The sequence below is a fragment of the Pseudonaja textilis genome, chromosome 10 (genome assembly GCF_049901715.1).
Source record: "Pseudonaja textilis isolate UNSWEBS1 chromosome 10, rPseTex1.2, whole genome shotgun sequence".
Taxonomy (NCBI): domain Eukaryota; kingdom Metazoa; phylum Chordata; class Lepidosauria; order Squamata; family Elapidae; genus Pseudonaja; species Pseudonaja textilis.
In genome coordinates this window covers 13,968,524-13,996,459 of record NC_141999.1, presented here as the reverse complement: position 1 = coordinate 13,996,459, position 27,936 = coordinate 13,968,524, and the positions used below count along the sequence as shown (strand labels likewise).

At 42.2% G+C, this 27,936-nt stretch overlaps 1 protein-coding gene across 5 annotated transcripts in view; it reads right to left on the bottom strand.

Moving 5' to 3' along the window:
- PTPRU (protein tyrosine phosphatase receptor type U) overlaps window positions 1–27,936 on the bottom strand; it is a 385,271-nt gene that overhangs the window by 182,292 nt on the left and 175,043 nt on the right. For all 5 annotated transcript variants that reach the window (XM_087939817.1, XM_087939815.1, XM_087939816.1 and 2 more), the window contains exons 3-5: window positions 4,158–4,429; window positions 1,900–1,981; window positions 1,184–1,299 (exon numbers count right to left, since the gene is read on the bottom strand). In XM_087939817.1, coding sequence (XP_087795943.1) covers window positions 1,184–1,299; window positions 1,900–1,981; window positions 4,158–4,429 — 470 coding nt within the window. The remainder of the gene's footprint in view (window positions 1–1,183; window positions 1,300–1,899; window positions 1,982–4,157; window positions 4,430–27,936) is intronic.

Sequence of the window (27,936 nt, the reverse complement as noted above, 5' to 3'; positions counted from 1 at the left end):
AAAGCAACTAAGATAAGAATAAAGGACAGCCTAGAGCCCGGGTGGGTGGGTGGACTCAACTGAAGAAAAGAAGACCTTCAGATAGAACCAGTTTGGTCAGCTGCTCTTGGGGAGCTACCAGTTCTATAGAACTGGGCCGAACCGGTAGAATCCCACCCCTGTTTACAACCCTCTCTAAGCAGTTTACAGAGTCAGCCTCTGAGTCCTCATTTTACCGACCTCAGAAGGATGGAAGGCTGAGTCAACCTTGTGTCAGATTCCAAGAAATGCAATTGTTATAAAGCAAACTCTGAGGCATTTCAATTCCTCAAAGAGCAAGTTTATTAAGATACACCATCTTGGTTCTAACTGGTAGAAAGCTGGTACTGAAAGTTTCCCAGCTTTCCACATCACTATAACCGGAATTTTCTCAATTTTCCAAAACAATATATCACCAGGATGTGAAATGGTTTCCTTCTTCCTCTGGCCAAGCAGCCATTGGAACGTGGCTGACTCATTGTCCAGCTATGTTGTTTTGGCTGGAGCTCCATCCACCTCAGCTCTCCCACCTTCCAGTTCTCAAGTGTGTCTGAATTCACATGAATAACCCAGATATAAAGCAGTCCCACCACTGAACTGAATTCAGGCTTGACACCTTGAGCCTGGTGTGATTTGAACTGGCAAATCGCAAGCAGCCGGCACTCAGCAGAAACAGCCTGCAGTACTGCATTCTAACCACTGCGCCACCTCGGATCATGTTTTATAGGAAGGAATGGCGGTATATGGTCTGCCTTTTTAGAATTTGCTACCCTTTCTATTTAAAAATACAAGGAAAGTTTACTCCTCTGGAGCAAATTAAACAAAAACATAGACAATCATCTTCTTCTGAAAAAAGTGTTTCTCTAAGACTGCAAAAGAGAGATTGAGTTATGAGTGGAAGAACCTGCCAGCAACAATCAATTCTGGAAAAGGGGAAAACTCGGGGATTCTGGTAAATTGCGGATCAGCAATCTTCATGGAAAGCTTATTTCAGCCTACCCTCAAGTATACCAAATGCAACCTCCTATACAGAGGGTATTATTTCAGGCAATGGTGGAACACAAAGGACAGGTTGAACTCACCCCTCACGGAAGAAAACAAAAGCAAACAGGAAGAGATAAATAAGGCAAGGAGAGTAAATTGGGCAAAACTTATTCCCGCTTACCTGCATGAGGAATCTCTCTGTTTCCGAAGCCTTGCCAGCAGCTACACACTGAAAAGTGGCATTCTGTCCAGCATTTACCTCCACATCACCCAGGCGGGAAAAATGAGGTGCTTTGGCTGCCAAAAGAAAGATAAAAAGACAAAAAGATCTGTAGAAAAAACTTCTACAGTTAATCCCCTCCTACATAAATGATATAGCTCAAAAAAATGAGTATAAAACAGGTCGAGGGTGGGTGGATTAATTTAACTCTAAACAGACTTTAAGGAGAGAGTAACTGCCAGAATATCTTTGGGGCACTAGTTCACTCCACTTACTCGCTCCTCATGTTTATTACATCTTTATTTATTTACTTCATAAAGGGACTTTATAAGGATGAGAACATAACGCCTCTCTGCAACTTATTAAAGCAATTGTGTCTTTCCTAGTAATTGGAAATCCAAAATGTGGGGGCTGGGGGTGTTTGTTGTGAAGAATTGCAGGCAGGTGCTATTTTCATGCCCTTGGAAAGACAGAAAACCTTTTTGGAATAAACCCAAATAGTAGCAGAACCCTAGTATTTATTATCCCCAGTATGATTGCAAATTTCACTGTGAAATCATCTTCCTCACTGCATCGTCTGTCATCTTCCCAAGGACCAAGTTTTTAGACAAAAGCTAGCCATAAGGGACCTGGAACAAGTCTGTGCTACTAATGGAATGGAAAAGTTGATCACTTACAGCAGGGATAATTCAAGAGCAGGATGTCATCCAATCCCAAGTAGCCGTGCCTTTCATTGGAAACGACTGCTTCAAACAATACCTTTGGATAAATAAGAGGCATTCTGGTGTTACAGCTGGAATATTGGAGTAGAACAGGGGAGACCTTATTTCAACTCTGACTCTGAAATTCACTGGGTGGGTCTCGGTTGGGCACTACCTTAATCCAACCCAGGGGTCCCCAAACTTGGCAACTTTAAGATTTGTGGACTTCAACTCCCAGAATTCTCCTGCCAGCTATGCCTGCTTTTTTTTCTCTCTTAATCTCCTAAAGTGGAGAGAGATTGCAGAGGAAGGGATTACAAAACAGTAAGCCATGCTTGGCTGGAGAATTCTGGGAGTGGAAGTCCACAAGTCTTAAAGTTGCCTAGTTTGGAGACCTCTGATCTAACCCATTAACTAATCTGTCTAAAGAGCATTGTGTAAAGAAAGAAAACATAAATACAGGTAGTCCTCGACTTACAACAGTTCATTTAGTGATCATTCGAAGTTACAACATCACTGAAAAAAGTCACTTATTACTATTTCTCACACTTACAACAATTACAGCATCCCCATAATCATGGGATCAAAATTCAGATGCTTGGCAATTGACTTATATTTATGACAGTTTGCAGTGTCCTGGGGTCATGTGATCCCCTTTGGCAACCTTCTAAAAAGCAAGTCAATCGGAAAGCCAGATCCACTTAACAACTGTTACTAATTTAACAAGTGCAGTGATTCCCTTAACAACTGTGGCAAAAAAGTGTGTAAAATGGGGGCAAAACTCACTTAACAAGTGTCTCACTTAGCAACAGAAGTCAAGGAGTACCTGTATCAACTTGAACTTTTAGAGGATAGAAATCTAACTCATATTTTCACTAATTATTTTCATAATAGTTTGGTTTTGGTTGTGCCTTTGTTATGTTTTTTTTAAAAAATGTAAGGAATCCAAGAAAATAAAATAAGGACCTTGTTTGCACAACTTAATTTACTGCCCCATATAATTGGCTGAAGTTTTGGCATCCCTGATAATCTACAACATTTGGGGCAATTTTGAGCACAAAGGAGCTGTCAAGCCAGTTGATATTCAGTTGCTGCCCAAGGCTAATTTTTCCCCCTCAATAAATTCTCTTTCAATTTGCAAGGTTATTGAAGAACTGCAAAGAATGCCATAAAGGGGATCATGGATTTTCAGCTACCTAGATTGAGGGGAAGACTATCTGAAGCCGATGATCAACTTCCTTTGGAGGGAGTGTGATAATAAATCTCGTCTGATCATAAAGCAGAAATTAGCATAGATCAGTCAGATTATACAGTGACAAGCATCCATCCCAGGAGGATAAAAAGAATGGGCTAAGTGACAATTAATTAATTATTAGACAATTACTATTGACAATCCAGTGAAATCCTCTTGCTTTGCACGTTCATTTTTCTCATAAATGAAGAGCTGGATTTCCATAGCATATTAAAATCAAGTGCATTTCCATTCAAGCTCAACTTCTGTTGATTTCATGCAATATCCATGCAGCTTTTGGAACAACTGGAAGTGGTGTACCATTATATTTTTCTGGGACTTTCTTGTGAATTCCCAACTCTAATCTACATCTGGGATTTATTGGCATTCACTCAAGCAAGAACTAAAAAAAAAAATACTGCTTAGCTTTTTCAGATCTTTAAAAGGAGAGCTAGGTGCTGCCACCTAGTTGGGCATGTAACAAGTAGAGTAGACTACAAGCGTTCACACCTTGTAGTTGGTAGAAGACAGGAAATCCAGTAATTATCTCAGCCCATTGCAATAAGACATAGTACAGTTTATTACTTTGGATTTGGCATGTTCAGTGAACATGGTAAACATGTTTTGCTAATCCATGGTATGGTTTAGGGTTCTGTATGTAAATTCAGCCAAACACTTCCCTTTTCAGTAGATGATTTCCCTCAAGCATCAGAATTTATCCCAAATCTCCCCACAAGGTTTCTCCAGAAAGGTAACTGTATGAGATGACCAAGCTGAGCCTGAGGGAGGAGTCAAGCATGTCATCAGTCTCGAGTCCCTTCATGCCAGCAAGAGAGCTAAGTCCAGCCCCGCTTGAATTCCATTGATTCCTATCTACCATCAATTTGCTTTGACCATTAGTAGCTCAGATTCTTGTAAACAGTGTTAGCGTGCAATGAACCTATGGTCATTTGAACTGCTTTGCTTCCTGTTTTTTTGCACCTGACAACAACTCTCCTCTCACCTGGTACTCATTGGGCCAAAACATGCTGACAGCAAGCTCCACCTGATGCCATTGCCGCCCATGGGAGCCAGAGACATTCCACACCACGCTTCCCAATGGCCCTCCATTCATCTTGACAAAGACATTCAAAGTCCCAGGACTGTGCCCATCCCGACTGTACATGAAGTAGCTGAACTGGAGGCAGTGAGTGTCATTTTCACTCAATGTCTGGAAGAGGACCTGTGCTTTCTGCCCTGGATTGTGCTGGGAGGAATTGACCATCAGATAAGAACCTGTGATGGAAAGAGAGGAGAAGAACACAATTTGTTTAACCAGCAATATTTGAATCTGAGGTTCTGTATATCTGATAATGCTGTCATAAACTCATAATGGCATAAGAAACATGCACACGAATCCACAGTAACTCTTGTTCTTCCCATCCTTTGTAATCCAAGCAACCTTACAAATCCAATTTACAGCCTAGCAAAAGACATGTAAGAGACCAGGTGGGGGCAGAGTTAAGTGTATCATCAGCATAGAATCTTCATATTGGCATCAATGGTCCAAATCCAACCTTTCTTGAATTCCATTGGCCTTATCTAGCACCAGTTTACTACTGAACTTTTAGTTCACTAGATTCTTGTGTATAGGCTGAAGCAATGAATATATATCTGAAGTATAACCAAAGGTTTTGTCCGATCCTTTGCACCTGACAAAATATGACAAACTCCAGAGTTGCAAGATTTTTTATGCTGGTCCAAATTTCCTAGCCCATCAACTGGACCTCAGGGCAAAACACTGACTGGAATAGACAGAACGTAGATTAAGGCTCCCACTCCCATCTTGAAACCCCCATAACAACAACAACAACAATGTTAAGTAGCACAGTAGATCTTGGTTCATTTTTGGCAGAATTTGGGTGAATTGTAAAACAGTCCAAAATTAGTTTTGCATCCCATTTGCCTTCTTCTTGTGGAATTTTAAGGGTGGAAATGCTCTCTCCATCTTAACATTATGTGTGTGTGTGTCTGTGTCTCTCTGTGTGTGTGTCTGTGTGTGTGTGTGTTTAACATTATATATATATATATATGTATGGCAATCTCCCATTGGTCATTATGTCTCTTTTCTGCTCAGTTTAGAAAATTATGAGTATTTGAATCATAGCAATGTTCTTGGTGATAGCTATAACTGGTATCTATTGCATAAAGAGCTCAACATACTTCCCACCTTAAAACTCCAGTCACCTCCAAAGAGGCTGCATTTTTACACATGCACGCAAACGAAGTGCCATGCCAACCTGATCACTGCTTCTATTATAGTCAAGGAGACCATGAGAATTATTTACCATTCCTCTAGAATTCCTTCAGTCTTTATTGCTCTGAAACGCCTAACTCCACCTGGATCAAGCCATTTAATTTCCATTCTGCTTTCTTGAATCATTTAACATTAGTTGCTTCTGACTAAACCGCACTCTGTTGGTTATTACAATACCCAGAGGCCATCAGTGTAATAAACCTCAATGCTTCTTGGCAGCAGAACAGAGCAGCTACCTGTCTTTCCATTATCATGGATCAAAATTGGTAGAATTTTTACATCCCATTATTCCATGGTACTTCCAGAAATATCAGAAAACAAGGAGTGACTCAATATATATTACTATTTGGGGTTCCTAGGTGAGAACTGATACCTGGTCAGAGGTCCTTTCAAGCAACTCCTTGAAGGGGAACAGTACTGTGGTGGAATCACTGGCCAGGAGCCAGTCTTTACCAATGAAAATCTTTCCAGAGATGAGGAGAGATCTTTGAGATCCTCTATTTGTACTCTACAAGAGCTACTCCTCACAAGGAAACCTTCAAGTCAGGGTTTACCTCCTGCTGACTGCTTGGACTTGTCCCTGCAGCCCTTTCCCTTCCCAGAATCCACCACATGCAATGCCTTTGCTTTGCTGGATCAGCCCAGAGTTGTCCATATTAACAACTCTGATACAAAGGCATATAAAGTCAATGAAGATGATCCAAGTGGTAAATTATTATTGCATGTGCTAGAGATATCCTGCTGTCCAGATGAAGCAGCACTTAGTCATTAATTCATCCATCCATTCATTCGTTCATCCATCTGTCTGTCCATCCATCCATTCAATTTCTGTACCTGCCCATTTCAAACAAATGCTTATGGGTGGTGAACAATCACAAAAGCAATTGCAGCTATGTACAACTGTAACAGAGAAATAAATAAATAAATAAAAATTGTAAAAAGAAATATTAATATAAGCAAGTAAAGTGGCCCTTAGCACATTGAGACCCCAAGCCCATGTGCATAATTAGGTCTTCAAGGTATTATGAAAGGCCAATGTCAGGATTCCAGCCCTAATTAAATTATAATTCTTGAGTCAAACTTCAAAAAACTTCCCAAGATTTATTAGAGGCGACATATTGACATTGCGCTGTATGAAGCCAACTCTGGCATATGTAATTTACAGTCACCTGTGACTCTGTTTCCCCCCCCCCCCCACTGGATGTCTCATAAATCAGATTCTGCAATTAAGCACATTCATGAGCTTGGAGTTATCATTCACGTTCTCCAATGAAATATATTTGTGGGCAAAAGCTCTGGTAGTTTAGTTACAATCCTTTAAAGGTAAGAGTTGGAATGTACTTTCGATTCCAAACTGCTGCACTGCTCTTCCAGATTCTCCCCCCGCCCCTTTTTTAATGGCAACTACTAAAACAGGCATAGGAATGTTTTATGAGTTGATAGCCAAGAGGGTTGGTGCCATTCTAATCTCCGGAGGAAGAATGTTCCAAAAGGCAGGGTCTATGGCCGAGAAGTGACTTTTTCAACAACATAGAAAAAACGTGGTGTGAAATTGATGTGTTGCCCGACTTCCAATGACAATGGACATACAAAAGAGCTTATGTTGCAATGCTCCACCTGTTCCTTACTGGTTAGACTGTCACTCTATTGCTATTATTGCTCTTTTGAAAAGCAAGAATATATGCCTTTCCAATCACCATACCTAACTTTCCATCCTTTTTTTTTCCTTGTAACAACTGGACCAAAAGAAAGTGACAAGGTTCAAATCATCCCAGGAGCTTCAATAGCTGAAGACAGATTAAATTCAGGTCTCTTTCTCTCTGCTCCCGGATCTACGCTTTTCCCACTAACAACACCTTGATAATTACGTAGCAAAAGCTTGGATCAACAACCATCTCTCAAATTGATTTCTAAAGCAATTGATGGCAAAAGATTGGAGGGGCTGTGGTGAACAACAGATTGCCTGTCCCAGCTCTTCACCATTACCTCATTCTGTTTTGCTGCAATATTAATATATAAACAGAGGAAGCACCTTTATATATACTCAAACCATCTGGCCCATCTATTTCAGTCCTGCCAACTCTGATCAGCAGCAGCTGGCCACAAGATTTCTCCCCAGACCGATCGTGCGAACTGCCACTGAGCTACAGCATCATCCAGTGTACAGGAGGATGAAGGAAATTCCCCAAAGATACGTCTTACCCATCGTAACCTACATATGATGTGCAGATCTGTCTCAGAAATTAAAATTGCTCCCTAATGGCTCTGCTAAAAATGGCAATTTTCAGAAGAGACATCAATTGCCCTAGGCCCGAGAAAAGGAATACAGGTAGTCCTTAACTTACGACCACAACGGAGCCCCGCATTTCTGCTGTTAAGCGAGACGTTTGTTAAATGAGTTTTGCCCCATGTTACGACCTTTCTTGACGCAGTCGCTCCAGTGAATCGCTGCAGTTGTTAAACTAGTCAAACTGTTCTTAAGTGAATCTGGCTTGTCAGAACGTCACAAAAGGAGATCCTGGGACAGTGCAACCATCATAAATATGAGTCAATTGCCCAAGCATCTGAAAGTTGATCACATGACCACAGGGATGCTGCAATGGTTGTAAGTGTGAAAAATGGTCATAAGTCACTCTTTTTACTGTGCCTTCGTAACTATGAATGGTCTTTCAACTAAATCTTATCAACATAAATGAATGAATGAATCAATAAATAAAATAAAAAATAAAGGAGCCTCTGTGGCTCAGTGGTTAGAGTGCGGTACTGCAGGCTACTTCTGCTGCCTGCCAGCTGCCTGCAATTTGGCAGCTCAAATCCCACCAGGCTCAAGGTTGACTCATCCTTCCATCCTTCCGAGGTGGGTCAAATGAGGAGTCACATTTTGGGGGGCAATAGGCTGACTCTCTAAAACTGCTTAGAGAGAGCTGTAAAACACTGTAAAGCGGTATACAAGTCTAAGTGCTATTGCTATTGCTAAATGAACTGTTGTAAGTCAAGAGTCACCTGTATATACCTACACATGTATATATACACCTGTATATACAGACTTACAACCAGGGGTGCGATTCAACCGGTATAACAACCAGTTCGGTGAGAACATGCATGACAGATGCACGCTCTGCGTGCATGCTCCACATTTTAAATAGCTAATACTTACCTTCAACTGCAGCTGAAGAAAACAGCTGAGGCACGGAAAATCGCTCTGCCGTGCGAATCAGCTGTGCTCTAACAAAAAGACATAAAGAACAGGAAAGAGCAGGGGCAGGCGGGCTCACATGCTCGTTGGAGTGAAGTGACGGAGGCAGCTGATTGTCGGAACAAGGGGTTTGCCCGAACCGGCCTGAACCGGCAGAATCCTACTCCTGCTTCAGAGGTGATATTCAGCAGGTTCTGACCAGTTCTGGAGAACTGGTAGCGGAAATTTTGAGTAGTTTGGAGAACCAGCAAATACCGCCTCTGACTGGCCCCGCCCCCCTCGATTCTCCACCTCCCGAGTCCCTGCTGATTGGCTGGGTCTTCTTTGGTTGCCCCGCACAGGAGAACGGAGCTGCAAAGCAGGTTACTGGGGTGGGGAGGGAATGGGATTTTGAAGTATCCTTTCCCTGCCATGCCCACAAACCACGCCCACAGAACCGGTAGTAAAATAAAATTTGAATCCCAACCCTGCCTTGCTTACAACCACTTATTTAGTGACTGTTTGAAGTTATGAAAAAAAAAAAGTCAGGTGACTTCTGACCAGTTTCAGACTTACAATCGTTGCAGCATCCAGATAACGTATAATCAGAGTTGGAAGGGACCTTGTAGGTCATCTAGTCCAACCCCCTGCCCAAGTGGGAGACCCTACACCATTTCTGACAAATGGCAGTCCAATCTCTTCTTGAAGGTCTCAAGCGATGCCACATCCCCATGTCACATGATCAAAATACAGGGGCTTGGCAACTGACTCCTATTTATGACGGTCACAACGTCCCGGGGTCCTCATTTGCAACCTTCCCAGATGGCTTCCAAGCAGGAAAGTCAATGGGGGGGGAAGCCGGATTCACTTACCAACTGCATAATTCCCTGAACCATTGCCATGATTCACTTAGCAACTGTGGCCAAAAAAAAAAAAAGTAATCAAATAGGCCTCAAGTTCACTTAACCGCCATCTTGCTTAGGAAATTTGCTTAGGAAATTTTGGACTCGGGCAGTAAGCTGAGGACTGACTACCCATAAATGCACTGAGCAAAAAAATATCCCAAAGTGGGATTTAAAAAATAAAACAAACAACACTATGGTCTCTGCTTTATTGTCTTGGCTTCTGTAACTAACAAGAATGGTCCCATTTATTTATATCAAGTCTCCGTTTCCCGATAGCAACCTTTTAATTTTTAATTGTGTTTATTCATTTAATTTACACAAAGGAATATGATTGTGTTTCTTTTTTTTTTTTTTTTTTTGCAGAATTCCTCTTCAAACAGAACCAGCCTAAGAGAGGAAGCAGAAGTTTATTCCCTGGCAGGGTGGGTGGCAATCTGACATACACCCACACGACTCTTCCCTGCCTTCAACTGGGTGTCAACAGAGCTAATTTGCCTCCTCGTGTTTTTTTTTTTTTTTTATTTTATTTTAGGAGACTGGTTTACAGGCACAACAAAGGGAGAAAATAAAGAGAAATGGAAAAGAAATTTTACCAGCTGTATAAAAGTTTTAATAGGGAAAAATTACTGAGGGAACCTACTTCAAGAAACAGACGTGGCCTGTGCCAAATTTGGACAAGCGTTTGACACATGTCATATAGTGCCAAAGTCATATGGAACATGAAATGTCATGTGCACAGATCATTCATTCCTTCTTTATCTTGAGGAGGGAAGGAGGGAAGGAAGGAAGGAAGGAAGGAAGGAAGGAAGGAAGGAAGGAAGGAAGGAAGGAAGGAAGGAAGGAAGGAAGGAAGGAAGGACCTTGATGTGGGAGGTGTTGTTTTAAGGAATGAGAAAATATTCATGGCATTACATGAAACCTAATGCAACTCCTTTGAGTCAAATAACAGCATCTTACAGAGATTTTGAGGATGAATTGCAGACTCAGCTTTGAGGCATAGCCTTCTTAAAACTGTTGTCATTAGTTTTAAAATCTTGGACCACAGTATTGTCTCATCCTTTAGCATCTCACCAGTTTGCTAAGCAGCCAGATGCACACATCTCCATATCCTGCACACTAGAAGCACATTTATTCCATTAAGAGTATATCCTTGCATGGGTCAAGATAACAATGACCCATTCACAAAAGGTGAACTGAATGCTAGCGGGCTTGAAGGAAGCTTAAGTTTGTCAAATTACAAACAAACCAGTTGAAGACAAAGATGCTCATGTTCAAGAGTGACCATAGGGGGAGAGACAAAGATGGGGGAAAGTGGAACCGGGTGGAATACTGAACTATACTCCACATTGCAAAAATGTGTTGTTGGGCCCCCATAGATTACTCTGGAAATTATATTGTGGATTTTATACACAGAAAAAAAAGGGTAGATATAATTCATAGAATGAATAAGGGAAGAAAATTGTGAACTGTGATGATCTTTCATTAGGCAGAAAGAATATTGATCTCCAGGGCATCAAGAAGTTTCATTATCCATCCAGCAGACATTTCAACAGTTGGGACTCAAGTTATTAACACCTGGAAATTGCCTAGCAACCACAAAGACCATTTTTTCCTGATAGGTTTGTATGAAAGGGCTCCAGAGAGGCTGTCTTCCCCAGCATAATTTTATAAAGCATCTTTAAGAATTGGAAAGAATTCAGAATTTCACCCAGTGTGTGATCTTCCATCACAGAGAGGTAATAACCATGCCTCCTACAGTGTGGCATAATTACCTTATAGCTGGGAATTTCTGTAGATCCAGTTTTTCTCACTCTACATGTGATTTCACCTTCCATGCCACTTTGAAAGCTACTGCATCCCACTCTGCCTACGGGAGGGCTTCGTGGAGGACTTTTATTGGCTAGAAAGCTAATTAACGTCTCTACCAGACATCACCTCAGAGAGATATAGAATTTGTTCAAAACTGATTATTTGTATGATGGACTTGCCACGTCATTCCAGCTATTGGTGTAAAGTAACAATTCCCAGTTTTAGTACTGTATCCTTGCAGAATTACTACGGATCTTCCCATTTATATGAGGAGGGAGAGGGAGGGAGAGGGGAGGGGAGGAGACGGAGAGGGAGGGGAGGAGAAGGGAGGGAGAGTGGAGGGCAGGGGAGGGAAAGGGAGAGGAGGGGAGAGGGAGAGGGGAGGAGTAGAGAGGGAAAGGGAGGAGAAGGGAGGGGAGGAGAGGGGAGGGAGATGAGAGGGGAGGGAGAGGGAGGGAGAGGAGAGGAGGGGAGAAGGGAGAGGGAGGAAGAAGGGAGGGGAGAGAAGGGGAGAGGAGGGGAGAAGAGAGGGAGAGAGAGGGAGGGGAGGGGAGGAGTAAAGAGGGGAGGAAAAGGGAAGAGGAGAGGGCAGGGGAGGAGAAAAAGTCCACAAGTCATAAAGAGGACAAGTTCCCCACCTCTGCTATAGATGGACAGGTAAAAGCATCCTGTCATATTGTATTATTGTGTGGTTTAGAATAGCAGTCCCCAACCTTTGGGGCACCAGGGACCGATTTTGTGGAAAGAGGTTTTTCCCTGGACCAGAGGGATCGTGGTACGGCATGCTGCCTGCATCTCATGGGGGGGGGGAGCTTCACTTGTTTACGTGGACTGGTTTCCGGCATGCCTTAGCCCATTGCCAGTCCATGGACCGGGGGTTAGGGACCCTGGGTTTAGAAGTATTACTGTTTTGGACAGGAAGGCCACGCAGAGAATGGCAGAAAAGATTACTGGACGTTCACTTCCTTCTATCCAGGACGTGGCATATATCAGGAATGCTTGACCAGGCTCTGCAATATTGTTTGGGACATCCTCTCCATGGGCGATTTTCTTTGTTACCTTCTGCGAGGAGGCTTTGCGGTATCCAAAGCAGAACATCTACACTCTGGCTTTGTACCACATAGTATCAACCTTGTTAACTCTCCAGACTGTTTTTTTTTTTTTTTGGCTATGTATTTCAAAATGCACTGTACTTCGTGTGTGTGTGTGTGTGTGTGTGTGTGTGTGTGTAGCCTATGTTTATGCATGTGCATGTCTACGAGTATATATTTGTTTTCTTCGGAGAGCACTGATCAGAATTTCATTTTTTTTTAACGTGCGCCACGTGTGTTCACAGAAAAAAGAATTGTCAAGGAAGGTTAGCTTAAGTTACCCACTTTAGGCAACTAATTATGTCATTAAAGGACAGCATTTTCAGTTATTTACTTCATCATGTTTCTTGATCGTCAGAAAGAGGACAGAAGATTGTCTTAAGTAATAAAATAATTGGATGGGGTATTAATTACTTTGATAGGGACAGGGTCAGGTAGAAATATCATTCGGTACTTAGTATATCAAGATAATGAAATGCTTCCAGCCTCCCATGGAGACATTAAGTCATCTTCTACATGGAATCTTTTTTTTATTGGTCTCCTAAGCTAAGATTTTATGAAACAAGCCTGTTCTAATAATACCATCTCTGCAGACAATCTTCCTTTAATTAGGGGATCACCTTTTAACACCGTAACGGAATCTTGTCTATCTGTAATGCAAAATGTTTTGAGACTAGCATGCATTTTTGCTTACTTCTACACTAGTGTTTTTTTCAACCTTGGCAAGTGTAAGATGGGGGGATGAATTCAGGGAGTTGAAGTCCACTTCTCTTAAAGTTGCCAAGGTCGAGAAAGAGGGTTTTATACCATAAGAAGACTTTTTTTAAAAAAAAAATAGCAAATGAAGGTCAACAACATTCAACTTTGTTTGGGGAATGTGGAACACCCTTTTCTCAACTTTACCACTTCTATGAAGGTTAAAGCTGTCAAAGCCAAAATCAAAGATCCTATGATGAGACAGCATTGTGCCTTCAACATACAACATTGAGAATTGAACAGAAAAAAAATCTATTAAATAAGGACAAGTGTGATGACCCAGGGTGGAATACAAAATAAACACAGTCCCCCAAAACAGGTGAAGCCCCTTTTATTCTTTCATTTTGCTTCCAAGCTCCAGATATCCTTGACTGGAGACAAAAAACTCCCACACAAGAAGTTACAAGAAGGACGAAATGCCTTATAAAGAGTAAAAAACAACACATACCAGGCAAGATAAGGGCTTGAAGACGTCCACAGATATCAGAACACACACTAGGAAGGACCGCCAAATTCAGAGGGGAACAATAAACTAGAGATATTTCCACGCTTTGTTTCCAGCACTTGCCCGTACACATATCCGTCCTCTTATCCAGTTGTCACAGCTGCAGCCCATGAAGAGGATCAAGGCCCTCTCCACCCCAGTAGACCATGTCTCTCCCTTATCCTCTCCTCCCTACATGCCCTAGGATGGAGAGAGGGATGGGCCTGGGTCCTCCTCTGACTGCCCAGCCGGTCTCTGCCCTTCCTCAGCCTCCTCCCCAACCTCCGGAGCCACACTTCCACTCCCTGTCGGCTGTTCCTCCTCTCCCGCAGAGTCAGTCTCCACCAGGGGCATGACACAGGAGCAATAAAGGAGCAAAAGGTATAGGACTTATACTCAATATAAATCCTGGCTTGGTTCATAGATCCTATGGGACCTTCCCCTTTAGAGCTTCTTGACTTCTGTAATCAAAGCAACTTACATTATGCAGCTTTGTCCTAGTCTTCATCACTGTCAACTCTTGAGTGGAATGAAGAGATTGTGAGTAAAACCAAAGATTTTGCCCACTTCGTTTTGCATGCAGGAGACCACACAATTAGATTGTGAAACTTCTCTGCCTCTTGTGCACATATATGCCTTCAGCCCTTCTGCGTTAATGCTTTAAACCTAAAACATATAGCAATTTCCTCTTGTTGTCTAAACTGGTAAAATTGAGCTGTACTTTGCGCTATTCTTGTACATCTGAAATGCTTCTCAGCTGCAAAATTGAGAACAAAAGTAGCTCAACCATAGAAATGCCAAGGCTGGATTGACAGCTGCAGAGTGAGGGGGCAGGAATTCGGATTGGGGAACCGGTGGAAAACGAGCTGTTAAAGTTTCCTATCTGTTTCGAGGAGGAGGAGGAGTTGTTTTCCATGAAAGCTGATTCCTCTTGACAAATACTGTATTTTTTGTACATTTTCTCTCCTCAAAAACAGAATGTAGTACTACTTTGGGGGAGGGGAGAGCAGGAGAAGCAACTTTTCTTCTGTGTCATACTCCAATCCCCCACTCCCTAAATATTAAACAATGTTGGCAATTTTTTTCCCTCACTTCTGGTATGGTCCATATGGTTCGTATCTGAAAAAGCATCCCCTGATTCATATGGTCCACGTCTGAAGAAGTATTTCTGGTCCATATGGTCCATATCTGAAAAAGCATCCCTGATCCATATGGTCCGTATGTGAAAAGGAATCTCTGGTCCATATGGTCCATATGAAGAAACATTCCTTGGTCCATATCTGAAAAAGCATTTGCTCCTCCATATGGTTTACATCTGAAAGAAGCATCACTGGTCCATATGGTCCATTATGTGAAAAGGAATCTCTGGTCCATATGCTCCATTATCTGAAAAAGCATCCCTGATCCATATGGTCTGTATGTGAAAAGGAATCTCTGGTCCATATGGTCCATATGAAGAAACATTCCCTGGTCTATATCTGAAAAAGCATTCACTCCTCCATATGGTCTACATCTGAAAGAAGCATCCCTGGTCCATATGGTCTATTATGCGAAAAGGAATCTCTGGTCCATATGGTCCCTTATCTGAAAAAGCATCCCTGGTCCATATGGTTCATATCTGAAAAAGCATTCGCTCCTCCATATGGTCTACATCTGAAAGAACCATCCCTGGTCCATATGGTTTGTATCTGAAGAATCATCCCCGGCTCCATATGGACCATATCCTCCATATGGTCTACATCTGAAAGAAGCATCCCCAGCCTAGTCCATATGGTCCCTATCGGGTTGGGGGTGGGAAGCACCCCTCACATTTGCTTGCCATGAAAACGAAAGGAGTTGATCTGGCAAACAAAACTGACTCCATCCTGGTAAAAAGAGATTGGGGGAAACGCAGTAGCTGCTGCCATCCCTGGCTAAGATGGGAGTCCATTAACAGGCAGATCAATACTTCACTTCTTTTGTTCCAGACTGTTCACCAGGCTCAGTGCAATTTAAGCTTTAACTGACATCAGCAGCAGAGGACACTCTTTTCTTTTTCCCACTATCTTTCCAAATAGAGCTAAGGGAAGAGGTGTGTGTGAGTGTGTGAGAGAGAGAAAGAGAGAGAGAGACTTAACACTAGCAATCCCACCTTTCTTATATAAATCCCACCTTTCTTATATAAATCCCACCTTTCTTATACAAATATAGGTCAAAGCTGCTAAATTAGAAGAGCTCAGCTTGTACCTGATGAGCTTTTATGTATTTTTTTAAACCTGTCTTCTGCTAGAGGATACAATCCAAGGGAACGATGCCTGTGAAATCCAAAATGGGTAGCCTGAAAGAGACTGGCTGCCAGCCCCAAATCCATGAAATGCTTGCATACTTCTGAAAATTTTTATTAACAGATTATATTCAGGCTCCTGGGGGACCTCTGTCGTCCCTCAGAGATAGCCCAGGTAAGTTGTACCGACCACAAGAGGGAATGCTAAATTTATTGCAAAACTACAGCAGAGGTAGTATTCAGCAGGTTCTGACCAGTTCTGGAGAACCGGTAGCGGAAATTTTGAGCAATTCAGAGAACGGGCAAATCCCGCCTCTGACTGGCTCCGCCCCCATCTATTCTCCGCCTCCCAAGTCCCAGCTGATTGGCTGGGTCTTCTTTGGTTGCCCTGCACAGGAGAACGGAGCTGGAAAGCAGGTTAGTGGGGTGGTGAGGGAATGGGATTTTGCAGTAACCTTCCCCCAGGAGTGGGGAGGGAATAGAGATTTTACAGTATTCTTTCCTTGCCATGCCCACCAAGCCACACCCTCAGAACTGGTAGTGCAAAACATTGAATCCCACCACTGAATTACAGTACTTGCAAGTCTGGGGGAAAAAAACCCTCTATCACCTTTATAATCCCCCCCCCCAAAAAAAACCCAGGGTGGGTCCTTTCTGAAACATTTGCCATGTTCGCATTGCTTCTGTGGGCTAAGCTGCCTTTTATCTGACCATTGCCTAGTCTGCAGCTCTTCCTTACTCTCAAAACATTCTCAGAGACCACCGCAACCTCCCAAAAAGGGTTCTTCTTGTGCCCTAAATATGCTCTAGTACAGCATTTCTCAACCCCAGCAACTATGAAAGAAGCAATGGATGGAAACTAATCAAGGAGAGAACCAACCTAGAACTATGGAGGAATTTCTTGACAGTGAGAACAATTCATCAGTGGAACGATTTGGCTCCAGAACTTGTGAATTCTCCAAACACTGGAAGTTTTTAAGAAGAGTTTGGATAACCATTTGTCTGAAGTGGTGTAGGGTCTGCTGCTTTGAGGGGGGCGAGGAGGGGGGGTTGGACTAGAAGACCTCCAAGGTCCCTTCCAACTTTGTTAGTCTGTTAAATGGGTGGACATCAACTCCTAGAATTCTCTCGCAAGAATTCTAGGAATTGAAATCCACCTATCTTAAAGTGCCCGTAATTGAAAATATAGCTCTAGAACAGGAGTGTCAAACTCAAGGCCCATGGGGTGCTTAGATCTGACAGGTGGGGCTGGGCTGGAAACAACAAAGGATCAGCCCATGGTGCCTCTGCCAGCAAAAACGGAGCTCAGCCCCCCCCCATTTTTGCTGGCAGAGGGCTGCAGGAGGCCATTGCAACGGAAAATGGGGCAAATGGGGGGGGGCACACGCATGCCCCTAGGCTCCGTTTTTGCTGGCAGAAGGCTAGGAAAACAAACTCAAAACAAACCAAAAGGAGAAATGTTTCCCCTTTTGCATTTGAGCATGCAGGAAGGGACAGGAAAGGAGAAAGGGAAAGAAAAAGAATGGAAGATGAAGGAAGGAAGGAAGGAAGGAAGGAAGGAAGGAAGGAAGGAAGGAAGGAAGGAAGGAAGGAAGGAAGGAAGGAAGGAAGGAAGGAAGGAAGGAAACTCAAAACAAACAAAAAAGAGAAATGTTTCCCCTTTTGCATCTGAGCATGCAAGAAGGGACAGGAAAGGAGAAAGGGAAAGGGAAAGAAAAAGAATGGAAGATGGGAAGAGAGGGAGGAAGGAAGGAAGGAAGGAAGGAAGGAAGGAAGGAAGGAAGGAAGGAAGGAAGGAAGGAAGGAAGGAAGGAAGATTATAATGAGAGTGAGGGAGGGTCTCAGGCAAGTCCTACCTTAGCATTTGGCCACCACAGGTGCCCCCGACATGAGTGATGTCGAGCTGGCCACACACACACACACACAGCCACACTGATGTGGCCCTCAATGAAATCAAGTTTGACAGCCCTGCTCTAGTACATAGCAAAGTATTCTAATACACACCGAACGCTGATTCCATTGATTAAACTGTAACTGCCAGGGATTGAAAGAATTAGATAGCAGGTGACGAGAAACGGCTCTGCCTGCGGCCTTGAAGCACTGACAGTGTTGCAGCAGATGGAGCAGACATTTCTTATTTTCCTGCCATCTGAATCAGGCCCCAGATTTGGATACCTTTCTAAATGACGTAAGATCACCAAAGGCTGGTTATGCCATCCGATTCCAGATAAATATTTCAGCTTGGCTGCAGCTTCTCTCTGTATCCCTCAAGACTTTTTGGATAGACTGCAACACTCTGAATCACACACACTCTATGCATCATCCTGTCATCAAAAATATCCAGCGAATCAATACTCTATACCTCCATGCAAGAGCGTGAGAGAAAAATAATGTTCGATTGGGCTCCAGTGAGTCTTAAATTTTCCGCAGAAAAGCCATCCAAGAATCCAGCTAATGATTTTGGACTGTAACATCTGAGAGACCGAGTGTTGTGGTTTGCTGGCAGCAGGTGTGGACAGCTGAGGTCTCAGAGAGCAAGGACTCAGATGAGGGGCTGTGTGTGATGTAGGGATGGGGCCAGGACTATCAGGGACTGGAATGCTGCCTTCGGAGGCTGTGGAGGCTGGCAGCAGTGATGAAGAGGACCCCGAGGAGCCTGTGCCCAGTGCGTGCGCGCAGGGCTGCTCGAAGGAAAGAGCAGCTGCAGCAGCATGGGCAACTTGGGAGTAAGGCTGCAAGGTAATGGCCCCTCCCTTAAGGGATAAAAGCCAGCCTGAGAGACCGGAGTTCTTTGCAGGAAGCAAAGAAGTTCTTGCACTTCAAGCCTTGTGGATGTTCGGACTATCCTGGTTTGTGTTTGGGGACTTTGGGGTTTTGATTACTTCTTTGCAATTTAATCTAATGTTTTTGGCAGCCTTGGACAACCTTGGCAAGGCTTGTTCTTATCTGGGACAATTAATTTTTAATAGCATTTTACTGTGAATGAACAGAATTCACACAGAAGCATTAGAAGGGTTTTGCTTTTATCTCTGTTTGGTGTTTGTTTGCTTTTAACGAGGCTCAAACTGCTGGCAGTCGGCAGTCAGAAGAATTAGCCTGCAATACTGCATTCTAACCACCAGGGCTCTTCAACGAAATAACCATGGTGTTAAACTGGATACGACAATGTTCATGCTATTACCAACTGGGTCAAAAAGCAGCTATGAGGCTCCAATTCAGACCACAAAGCTCCTATATGCCAAAGGGAACGTTATTCCCCATGAGCAATTAATAAATAGGGAAAGAAAAATCACACGCTATTTTTCTCTGATCCTGCCTGATTGATGACACAATGAATGACACAATGAGAACCCTTAAATCCACACCAGACTCCTGACTCTTATGTTCTTTCTAACATTGTCCTAACTGAACTCGGACATCAACAACAGACAGTTTGAGAGTAGAATAAGATAAACACACAATCCAATACATAAAATATTAGACTCTCTCACCAGGCTTAAATCTAGGAAACCAATTTGGAACAACATACCACAGTCTTACAATCTAGGTGAAGAATGGCGATTAAGATGAGCAGCTATTGGGGTGGATAAAAATCGATGATTTTTTTTAAAAAAAATAACTTTAAAAAATTGATTTTTTAAAAATTTACATTGGATTGTTTTGATTTAAATCGGATTTTTAAATTTTTTTTATCTAATTTACTTTAATAAAATGCTTTTGGAGTAAAAAAAATCTATCTAAATAGTTTTCTATTTAAGATACATTAATAATTTAGTTTTTTCAGCATGAAATGGAGTTTAGTTATGTAGCTTGAGGCGATATATTCTGCAACATTGGCACTGTTGGTGAGTCAACAGCAGGTCAGAGGAGCAGTCTCTGAGGGTCAGAGATGACAGTTGCTCTTTAAAAATTATGATTTAAATCGAGTCAATTTAAATCAAGCCTTTTTACTAGTGATTTAAATCGACTTGATTTAAATCAAATCCACCCTGGCGGTTACTAATAACCACAACCAAACAGATCATATAGAACCACCAAAAGCACTTCCAGGAATGCAGTTGCCTCGAAAAATATGGAGCCACCTGAATAGAATCAGGACAGGCCATGCCAGAACTAGGCAAAGTTTTTTTAAGGGAGGAATGACCAAGAACCTTCACTGTGACTGTGGTTGCACACCAGAACAAACTACAACACATATTGCTCAAAAAGTCTCCTCAGGAAATTTTAGGGCACCTGAGATGAACTCACTGCAGCCACACCAAAAGAAGTTAGATGGTTAGCTCCCTTAGATATTGAATTACAATATTCTATACAGTATTGTCCATATATCTCATGTGTGTGCATGTATGTTTGCTGATGCTTTATTTAAACTAAATTTGTATATCTGTGATTGCATGATCTATTTATTTAGATAAATAAATAACAGATAACAAATAATCAGAGTTGGAAGGGACCTTCTAGGTCATCTAGTCCAACCCCCCACCCAAGTGGGAGACCCTACACCATTTCTGACAAATGGCAGTCCAATCTCTTCTTGAAGGTCTCAAGTGATGGAGCTCCCACAACTTCTGAGGGCAAGCTGTTCCATTGGTTGATTGCTCTCACTGTCAGAGAATTTCTCCTTATTTCCAAGTTAAATTTATCCTTGTTCAGTTTCCATCCATTATTTCTTGTCTGGCCTACAGGTGCTTTAGAAAATAGCTTGATCCCCTCCTCTCTGTGGTAGCCCCTCAAATATTGGAAGACTGCTCTCATGTCTCCCCTGGTCCTTCTCTTCACTAGACTAGCCATGCCCAGTTCCTGTAACCGTTCTTCATATGTTTCCTAAATAAAATAAAACCATGCCCTGGCACACATTGTCACAAAGGTGCTTTTTTCAAAAGGCAACTGGACTTTGTTTTTCCTTGAAGATGTTTCGCTTCTCATCCAAGAAGCCTCTTCAGTTCTGAATTGAAGAACTGAAAAAATTTCTTGGATGAGAAGTAAAACATCTTCAAAGGAAAAATTAAGTCCAGCATGCCTTTTATTTAAAAAAAAAATAAAAGCACTTTTAGGACAATCTTGACCTGGATGACTGAGATTCTCCATACACATTGAGCACACATTGTCTTTTTCTACAGAGGGCACAGATATGGTCACTAGCATGTTTAGCTTGCTCTCTGGATATTTCAATGGGAATGAATGATTTCCTCCTAAATTATCTGGAAAATAAAGAAACAGACCTTGTTCACATTTCAGACTACATCATAATGTGATTTGATTGGTTTTAGCTTGCTGTAGAGGGCAAATTGCCAACAAGGCTTCTAAGCCATGCATTAAGTTTTCGCACATTGTATAATCCAAACCAATTGTGATTCATCCAGTTCACAGTGATCAAGCAAATCATGGTTCGGCAGCACAATGCGTGAACTCGGGGAAAACCTCAGATTGAAGAAACTGAATAATAGGAACAGCAATAACAATTGCAGCTACAATTCTTTGATTCCTTGATATAGCTATTCCGGTTTGCTGTGCGGAAAATGCCATCAACCTGGTATACAGTCAGACTCAACTGGGCAGGTAGGAAGTCGGCCCTGCTTGTATTAAAGCTCTGCTGAAAAAGTGGTAAGGAAGGATATCTGCTATTTACCCATCCTTCATAATAAATTAAGATCCTTGCAGGAATGCATCTCCTCAAACCCTTTCTTTACCTCAGGTTTTACCCCCAAGCATAAAAAGTCATTAATTCTTCAGCTATTGCTGTATCAGGGGAATCATTTTCAGAAAGAGGGAGGGAGGGAATGGAAGGGAAGGGAAGGGAAGGGAAGGGAGGGAGGGAGGGAGGGAGGAAGGAAGGAAGGAAGGAAGGAAGGAAGGAAGGAAGGAAGGAAGGAAGGAAGGAAGGAAGGAAGGAAGATCCGAAGTGCACATCAAGTGGTAATATTTAATGAAGCACATTGTTTCTTGGAGGAGACAAAAAAAGAGAGTTCTAAAAATAAGGAAATTAACTAGGACATTCCATCAAAGCCCAAGTCAATTAGAAAAAAAAAACCCAGAAAGACTAAAAGAATGCAATTCTTTAATCAAATTGCAATTCTAATGTGATTCCTGTCCAGAGGAAGGAAAATGGCTTCTCTCCATGCCAATTGCCAGAATGCTGTGTGTAGCAAATCTCTTCCAATTCTCAAAAGAGTTCTATGAAAATCCTTTGCTAAACCAGTTAAGAAGGCTTTCTCTCCCAGAAATGCTTAATGAAAGACTCACCAAAGTCAAAATACTTCTGGTATCCAGCTTATGCTGGCCATATCAAGGGAAACCACTGAAGAAAGAAGCAGTTTCCTATCAAGAAAGAGAGCATGCAATGAAAGGAAGGATACAGTCTTAGTGGAGAATGAGATTTGGACTTGGGTGGCCATGCACAGGGTAGCTATGTTACAGGCTTGCTGCATCCTGTAAATATCGTCACTTCCTTTGCAAAGAAGAATTGGCCGTTTCTCCATTTAGAGAGCAGCAATGGTGGCGCAGTGGTTAGAATGCAGTATTGCAGGTTAATTCTGCTGGCTACCAGGAGTTTGATCCTCAGCGACTCAAGGTTGACTCAGCCTTCCATTCATCTAAGGTTGGTCAAAGGAGGACCCTTTGAAGGTTGAAGGCAATATGCTGACTCTGTAACCGCTTAGAGGGCTATAAAAACACTGTGAAGTGGCATATAAGTCTAAGTGCTTTTGCTATTGCTATCAGGAGAAAATACCTCACCTGTATTTCATCCCATATTGGAACTCCTCAGACGTATGTAACCCGATTTTTTCTGTGGGATGCAAACCCTTTAAATGGAACCTCAGGTGAACTCTGAAAATAAGAGATGGCTATATACATCCGACGAGTCCCAACATACAATGAAACCGTATCATATAATACAGTGGTGACAGATAAACACCCCAAAGACTGTACACTTTCTAAAAACAGAAAATCCCTGCTTTCAAAAAGGGGGTCAAAAGATTGGCAAGGGAATGGAAACTATCCCCAAATCAAAGCCTGATTTAATTTATAATTTCAGATTAAATTGAAATATTAAATGCAATTTTTATGAGCATGCCATTATACTTAATTGTTTTCCACATTGGGCCTCCATATAAATATTAAAAGGTTTAGAGGGGGCTCTGGGACCCTTTGTCAAAGTCTTTTAGGAGCTGCAGGTAAGTTTGGGACTTCAGTCTGCTCCCTCATCCCAAACTTTGGCATAAATCATAAATTGTCATCACATTTCAACCAATCTACATAGGTACAAGGATTACTGAAAACTAAAATTCAAAACATTATGTAAAGTGATGGTGGATAAATCTGTAATGATGAAACCTGATATAGTAATATAATCAGCCAGAGCGGATCTTCCAGAAACTAATCTCCAGTGAAAAAAGAAAAAGTAAATTAATCCATGGAAACATTAATTTAGAAAACATACAAAATTTCACTTTGGCAAAAGACATTACTACCTTCAAAATTCACCAAGCTTTAAAAAAAAAAAAACTTTCAGCAATCTCCTTCAATTAAACAAAATGCATCACCAAGAAAGAAGGGGAAATACACTTTGGATCACAAGCCAATCCCAGCCAATCAAACATGGTGATACTGTAATCTTTACTCTGCACAAAACTAGGATTAAACATTTTTTTCAGTGTTGAGCAGTCAAGCATCCTCTGGTAGTCAATACGCAGATAACACTGGAATCATTCACTGGTCATGCACACTTGCAATTCCTTCAATAGGGCAAAAAAAAGGGAACTGGGAAGAAATTTTTATTCTCGAATAAGATCTCAGACTTCAGAATTTGTGGTTAGTTGGTCCTGTTAAAAATCTAACATGGATGATTAATCCCCAAGAATAAAGGTGTCTTCTCTGGCAGCAAAAGATTCTTAGACTCTAACACAGTGTTTCTTAATCTTGGTTGCTGTATAATGTGTGGAATTTAACTCCCAATATTCCCCTGCTAGCTGAAGAACTGAAACCCATCTTAAAGTGGCCAAGGTTGAGAATATTGCTCTAAAGCAAATCTTCCCACAATAGCTATTTATCCATCCATTCTAGTTGATGTGAAAGGTGTGATGACCCTGATGACTGGGGCATGACATAAAGGCAACACAATGAGATGATCAGTAGGAGTCCCTTTACTAGCTCCAACTTTGCCTCCAGTGTTCTGGTTACCTTCTGGGCTGGAGTAAAACTCTCCCAGGAACAGCCTTTGGTTGCAGAGAATCAAGTCCAAAAACTGTAACTATAAGTCCAATCAAGGCAAGATGAGGTAATTAGTCCAGCAGGGCAAGAGAAGGAATTCCAGATGTGAAGGAACGGCAATAATTCAACACAGTTGGGAGGATGCCAGGAACACAGATAACCAAAGTCAACACAAGATAAACTCACATTTGTTCCCAGCAGATGCCACACTCAGATTGCATCTCTTTTAAACTCTCATTCCCAGCTGTGCCTAATGAAGGGAATCAAGGCCCTTTCCTCTCCCGTAAGCCATGCAACCCACATTGCTCTCTTCTCCATTCCTCCCTGTGTGCCCTAGGATGAAGAAGAGGTGGGCCTGGTCTTCCTCTGAACTCCCTCTCCCTTGTGGGAGAGGGAGTTCGGCCGGACTTTGCCCTTTACCAGCTTCCTCCACAGCTAACGGAGCCACACTTCCACTCCTTGTCAGCTGTTCATCTTCCTCCTTGGATTCAGACTCTGACAGGGGCGTGACAAAAGGTCTAATCAAAATGCTTCCTGAATTAGTTGGTACAACCATATTCTACAGAGCTGGGATACAGAAATTCAGATGATAATTAGATGTCAGCAGATTACTGATGCAGTGGCCTAGAGGTGGAGCCCTTGGTTCACAATCAGGAGGCTGTGAGTTTGATCCTAGGTAGAGGCAGATATTTCTCTCTCTGGACACAATGAGTCTGTCAACTCACGAAGTTTTCCTGACCTGCTCCCGAGTTGCCATAGGCAGGGGGATGGGAAATCACACCTCACAGCTGCACCAAGGAATTCACACCTCAGTCAAAACAAAACACAGCCTAGCTGGCTGAAGCCAAGGCCATTTCCACAGAGACCCGCAATGGCTGGAGGGGGTGACTTCTACAACCTGCGAAATTGCTTTGTTGGGGAATGTGACTGGTGACACAATCTGGGGGGAGGGGGAAACTGGATCAGAGGCAAGGCATGACACAGTGCTCCTAATATACAACTGGATTTTTCTTGCTAAATGGCTTGAGACTCTTAATTTTATTAAGGCATTGATCGCAACCCTGACAGAGTCTATATTTGCTGCGAACTCTGCATTAGTGACAGGAAGGGCATCTGGCCAGTAAACACTCAGTTCCATTCAGTTGCCCTGACTCCACCCTGATGCAAGGGGTTATGGGGTTATTAAAAGACCAAAAAAAAAAACCTCTAAACTGCTACTATTTGTTGTCATGACTTCTACGGCCCAGATAGAGTAACCACATCATATGTTTGGTTCCTCTTTGCAGCTGACTACATCCTTGGTCTGGCAGAATGTAAATTTAAAAGGGATGGGAAGCCCGTTGCTGTGACTGCTTCTATCTCTCTCATTTTCAACTGTACTAAAGCCTTCTTGAAAAAGGTTACAAGATCCTATTAAGATCTTGAGAGGGATGAAATAATATAGCACTATGCAAAGACCCTAATGGAAAACAGCTCACCTGAAAAACAGGTTATAAAGCATGGTGAGTGCCATGACTTCAGAAGGAGCTGTGCCTGCCTTGCAATTGAACATCTGTACCTTGTCACTCACTTAGCCAAAGCCTGACTCTGGGGAAAAAAAGTTGTTTTTCCCAAAAGCTATTAATCCATCCAGGAACCATGTCTTACAGCTGTTGATTCGAGAACATTCATCCATCAATGTACAAATTACATCTAGACTATTGTAAAGATCCTACAAAAATCTAAGAAATAATTTCATATGATTAGGGAAAAGGTGTAGAGTCCATGGACCATTATTGCTACAGAATTCCAGATCATAACATGTTCCTTTCTTGAGGAATGGGGTCTTTATTCTAGTCCTCTCCTAAACAGATTTCAGAATAACAGAATATCAGAATTGGAATGGACCTTGGAGATCTTCTAACCCTATACCGCTTCAGACAAATGATTTTCCAATCTTTTCTCAAAAGCTTCCAGGGATGGAGCACCCACAACATTTGAAGACAAGCTGATTAATTGTTCAAACTCATCCACATGGTAGCACCCAGGTTTCAGCCTCTAAGTATGTGAATTTGAAAAATATACACAATGCACGTGCATTGTAAAATTAAATACTTAAAATTATAGACTTGTAGCACCATAACAACTTTAGTATAAAATATCATCTCATGAAAAATAATCTTAAAAGGGTGGTGCACACGTTGATGTTCTTCAGGATTGTTGCCTTTGTGTCTGTTTGGAAACATCCATTAGCACAAATCTCCAAAACTAGATTTTACTGTTTAACTCCACGTACGTTGCATGGCTATTTTGATGAAAGCATTGGCATGGAGAACAAAGTCTCAGTTAAAAAGGCAATTATTCAGCAATTTGTAGTTACCAATATTACCCATGGATTTATTACTTGCTACTAGCAAACTGCTTTTCTAAATCGCGTCCATTTTATTCACTGATAACGTCCACATTGCAAAATCAACAGAACAGAACAGATATTATGCCTTAGCATGAACAGAAGACAAAACTCAAATGAGTTCTATCGACAGCCAAGGCTCCTTATCTTCCTACGGGGGAGATGTTGAAATGCAAGCTCAGCCTTGAGATGGCTCTGAGCATATTCCAATCCTTTCATTTCTGCCTTGGTAAAGCCATCTATGTCAGACAGAGGAGGTACCATATGGAAGATAAATGAAAAATATGTTGAGTCCCAAGCCAGTTTCTCTTTTTTTCCTCTTTCCAGCTAGTACTATATTGAGTAAAGTTTTTGAGATGCAAAGTTGCACCTGCTAAAAAAAATGGCTTTTTCCAGGGTTTTCACCAGTCTTCAAGACTTTTGATTGTTTTCCCTTCTCCCGTGGAAAACCTCTTTTTCATTTTTCTTTCCCTTCTTTTCTTTTCCTCCAGTATTTTGTAGTTGTCTAGAATTTAAAGTACTGAATGTATTTGGATACTCATTAGTTCTATCTGTAGTATCGTCAAGTGATTAACGCACTAGGCTAGAAACCCAGAGGACTGTGAGCTCTAGTCCTGCCTTAGGCATGAAAACTGGCAGGGTGAGTTTGGGCCAATCATTGGGAGGCAGTGTGTTCTAATCCTGCCTTAGGAATGAAATACTGCTGGGTAACTATGGGCAGATCATCAGGAGATGGTGAGTTCTAGTCTGGCTTCAAGGATCAAAGCCAGCTGGATAACCATTCCCTCTCTCTCAGCCCAATCACCTCACCAGGTTGTTCTGGGGAAAACAGGAAGGGAAAGGTATATTAAGCATGTTCACTATCTTGAGCTACTGTTGTGGTCCACCAGCAACCTGCAGAGCTGGCAGCAGAGTTGGACAGTGGGGAGGAACATGGGCCAGTCCAGGAATCTGGGGAGGACTCGGACGAGGGATCTGCATCCAACACACAGATGGCACCAGGGCCATCTGAGAATTATGTGCCAACTCCGGAGCCTCCAGAACCTGACAGCAGTGAGGCAGAGAAACAAGGGGAGCCTGTTCCCAGTGCACACATGCACAGAGCTGCCAGAAGGCAAGAGCAGTTAAGACAAAAGGGGCAATTCCAGAGTAAGGCTTGGAGGTGATTGGCCCTCCCATAAAACATAAAGGAGGAGCAAAGGGACATGAACCTTTGCAGGAAGCAACTTTGTTCATACTGGCCAGTTTGAAACCTGAAGCTCCATGTTGAATTTGTGCTCCATTTGGTCTTGTACAACTAATTGGAAATTTAGTCATTGGCAGCATTTCGAGAAAGATAAAGGTGCATGCTTATCAGACTTATCCCGAATGACTTTGGCAAACTTCTGTGGGACTATTTACAA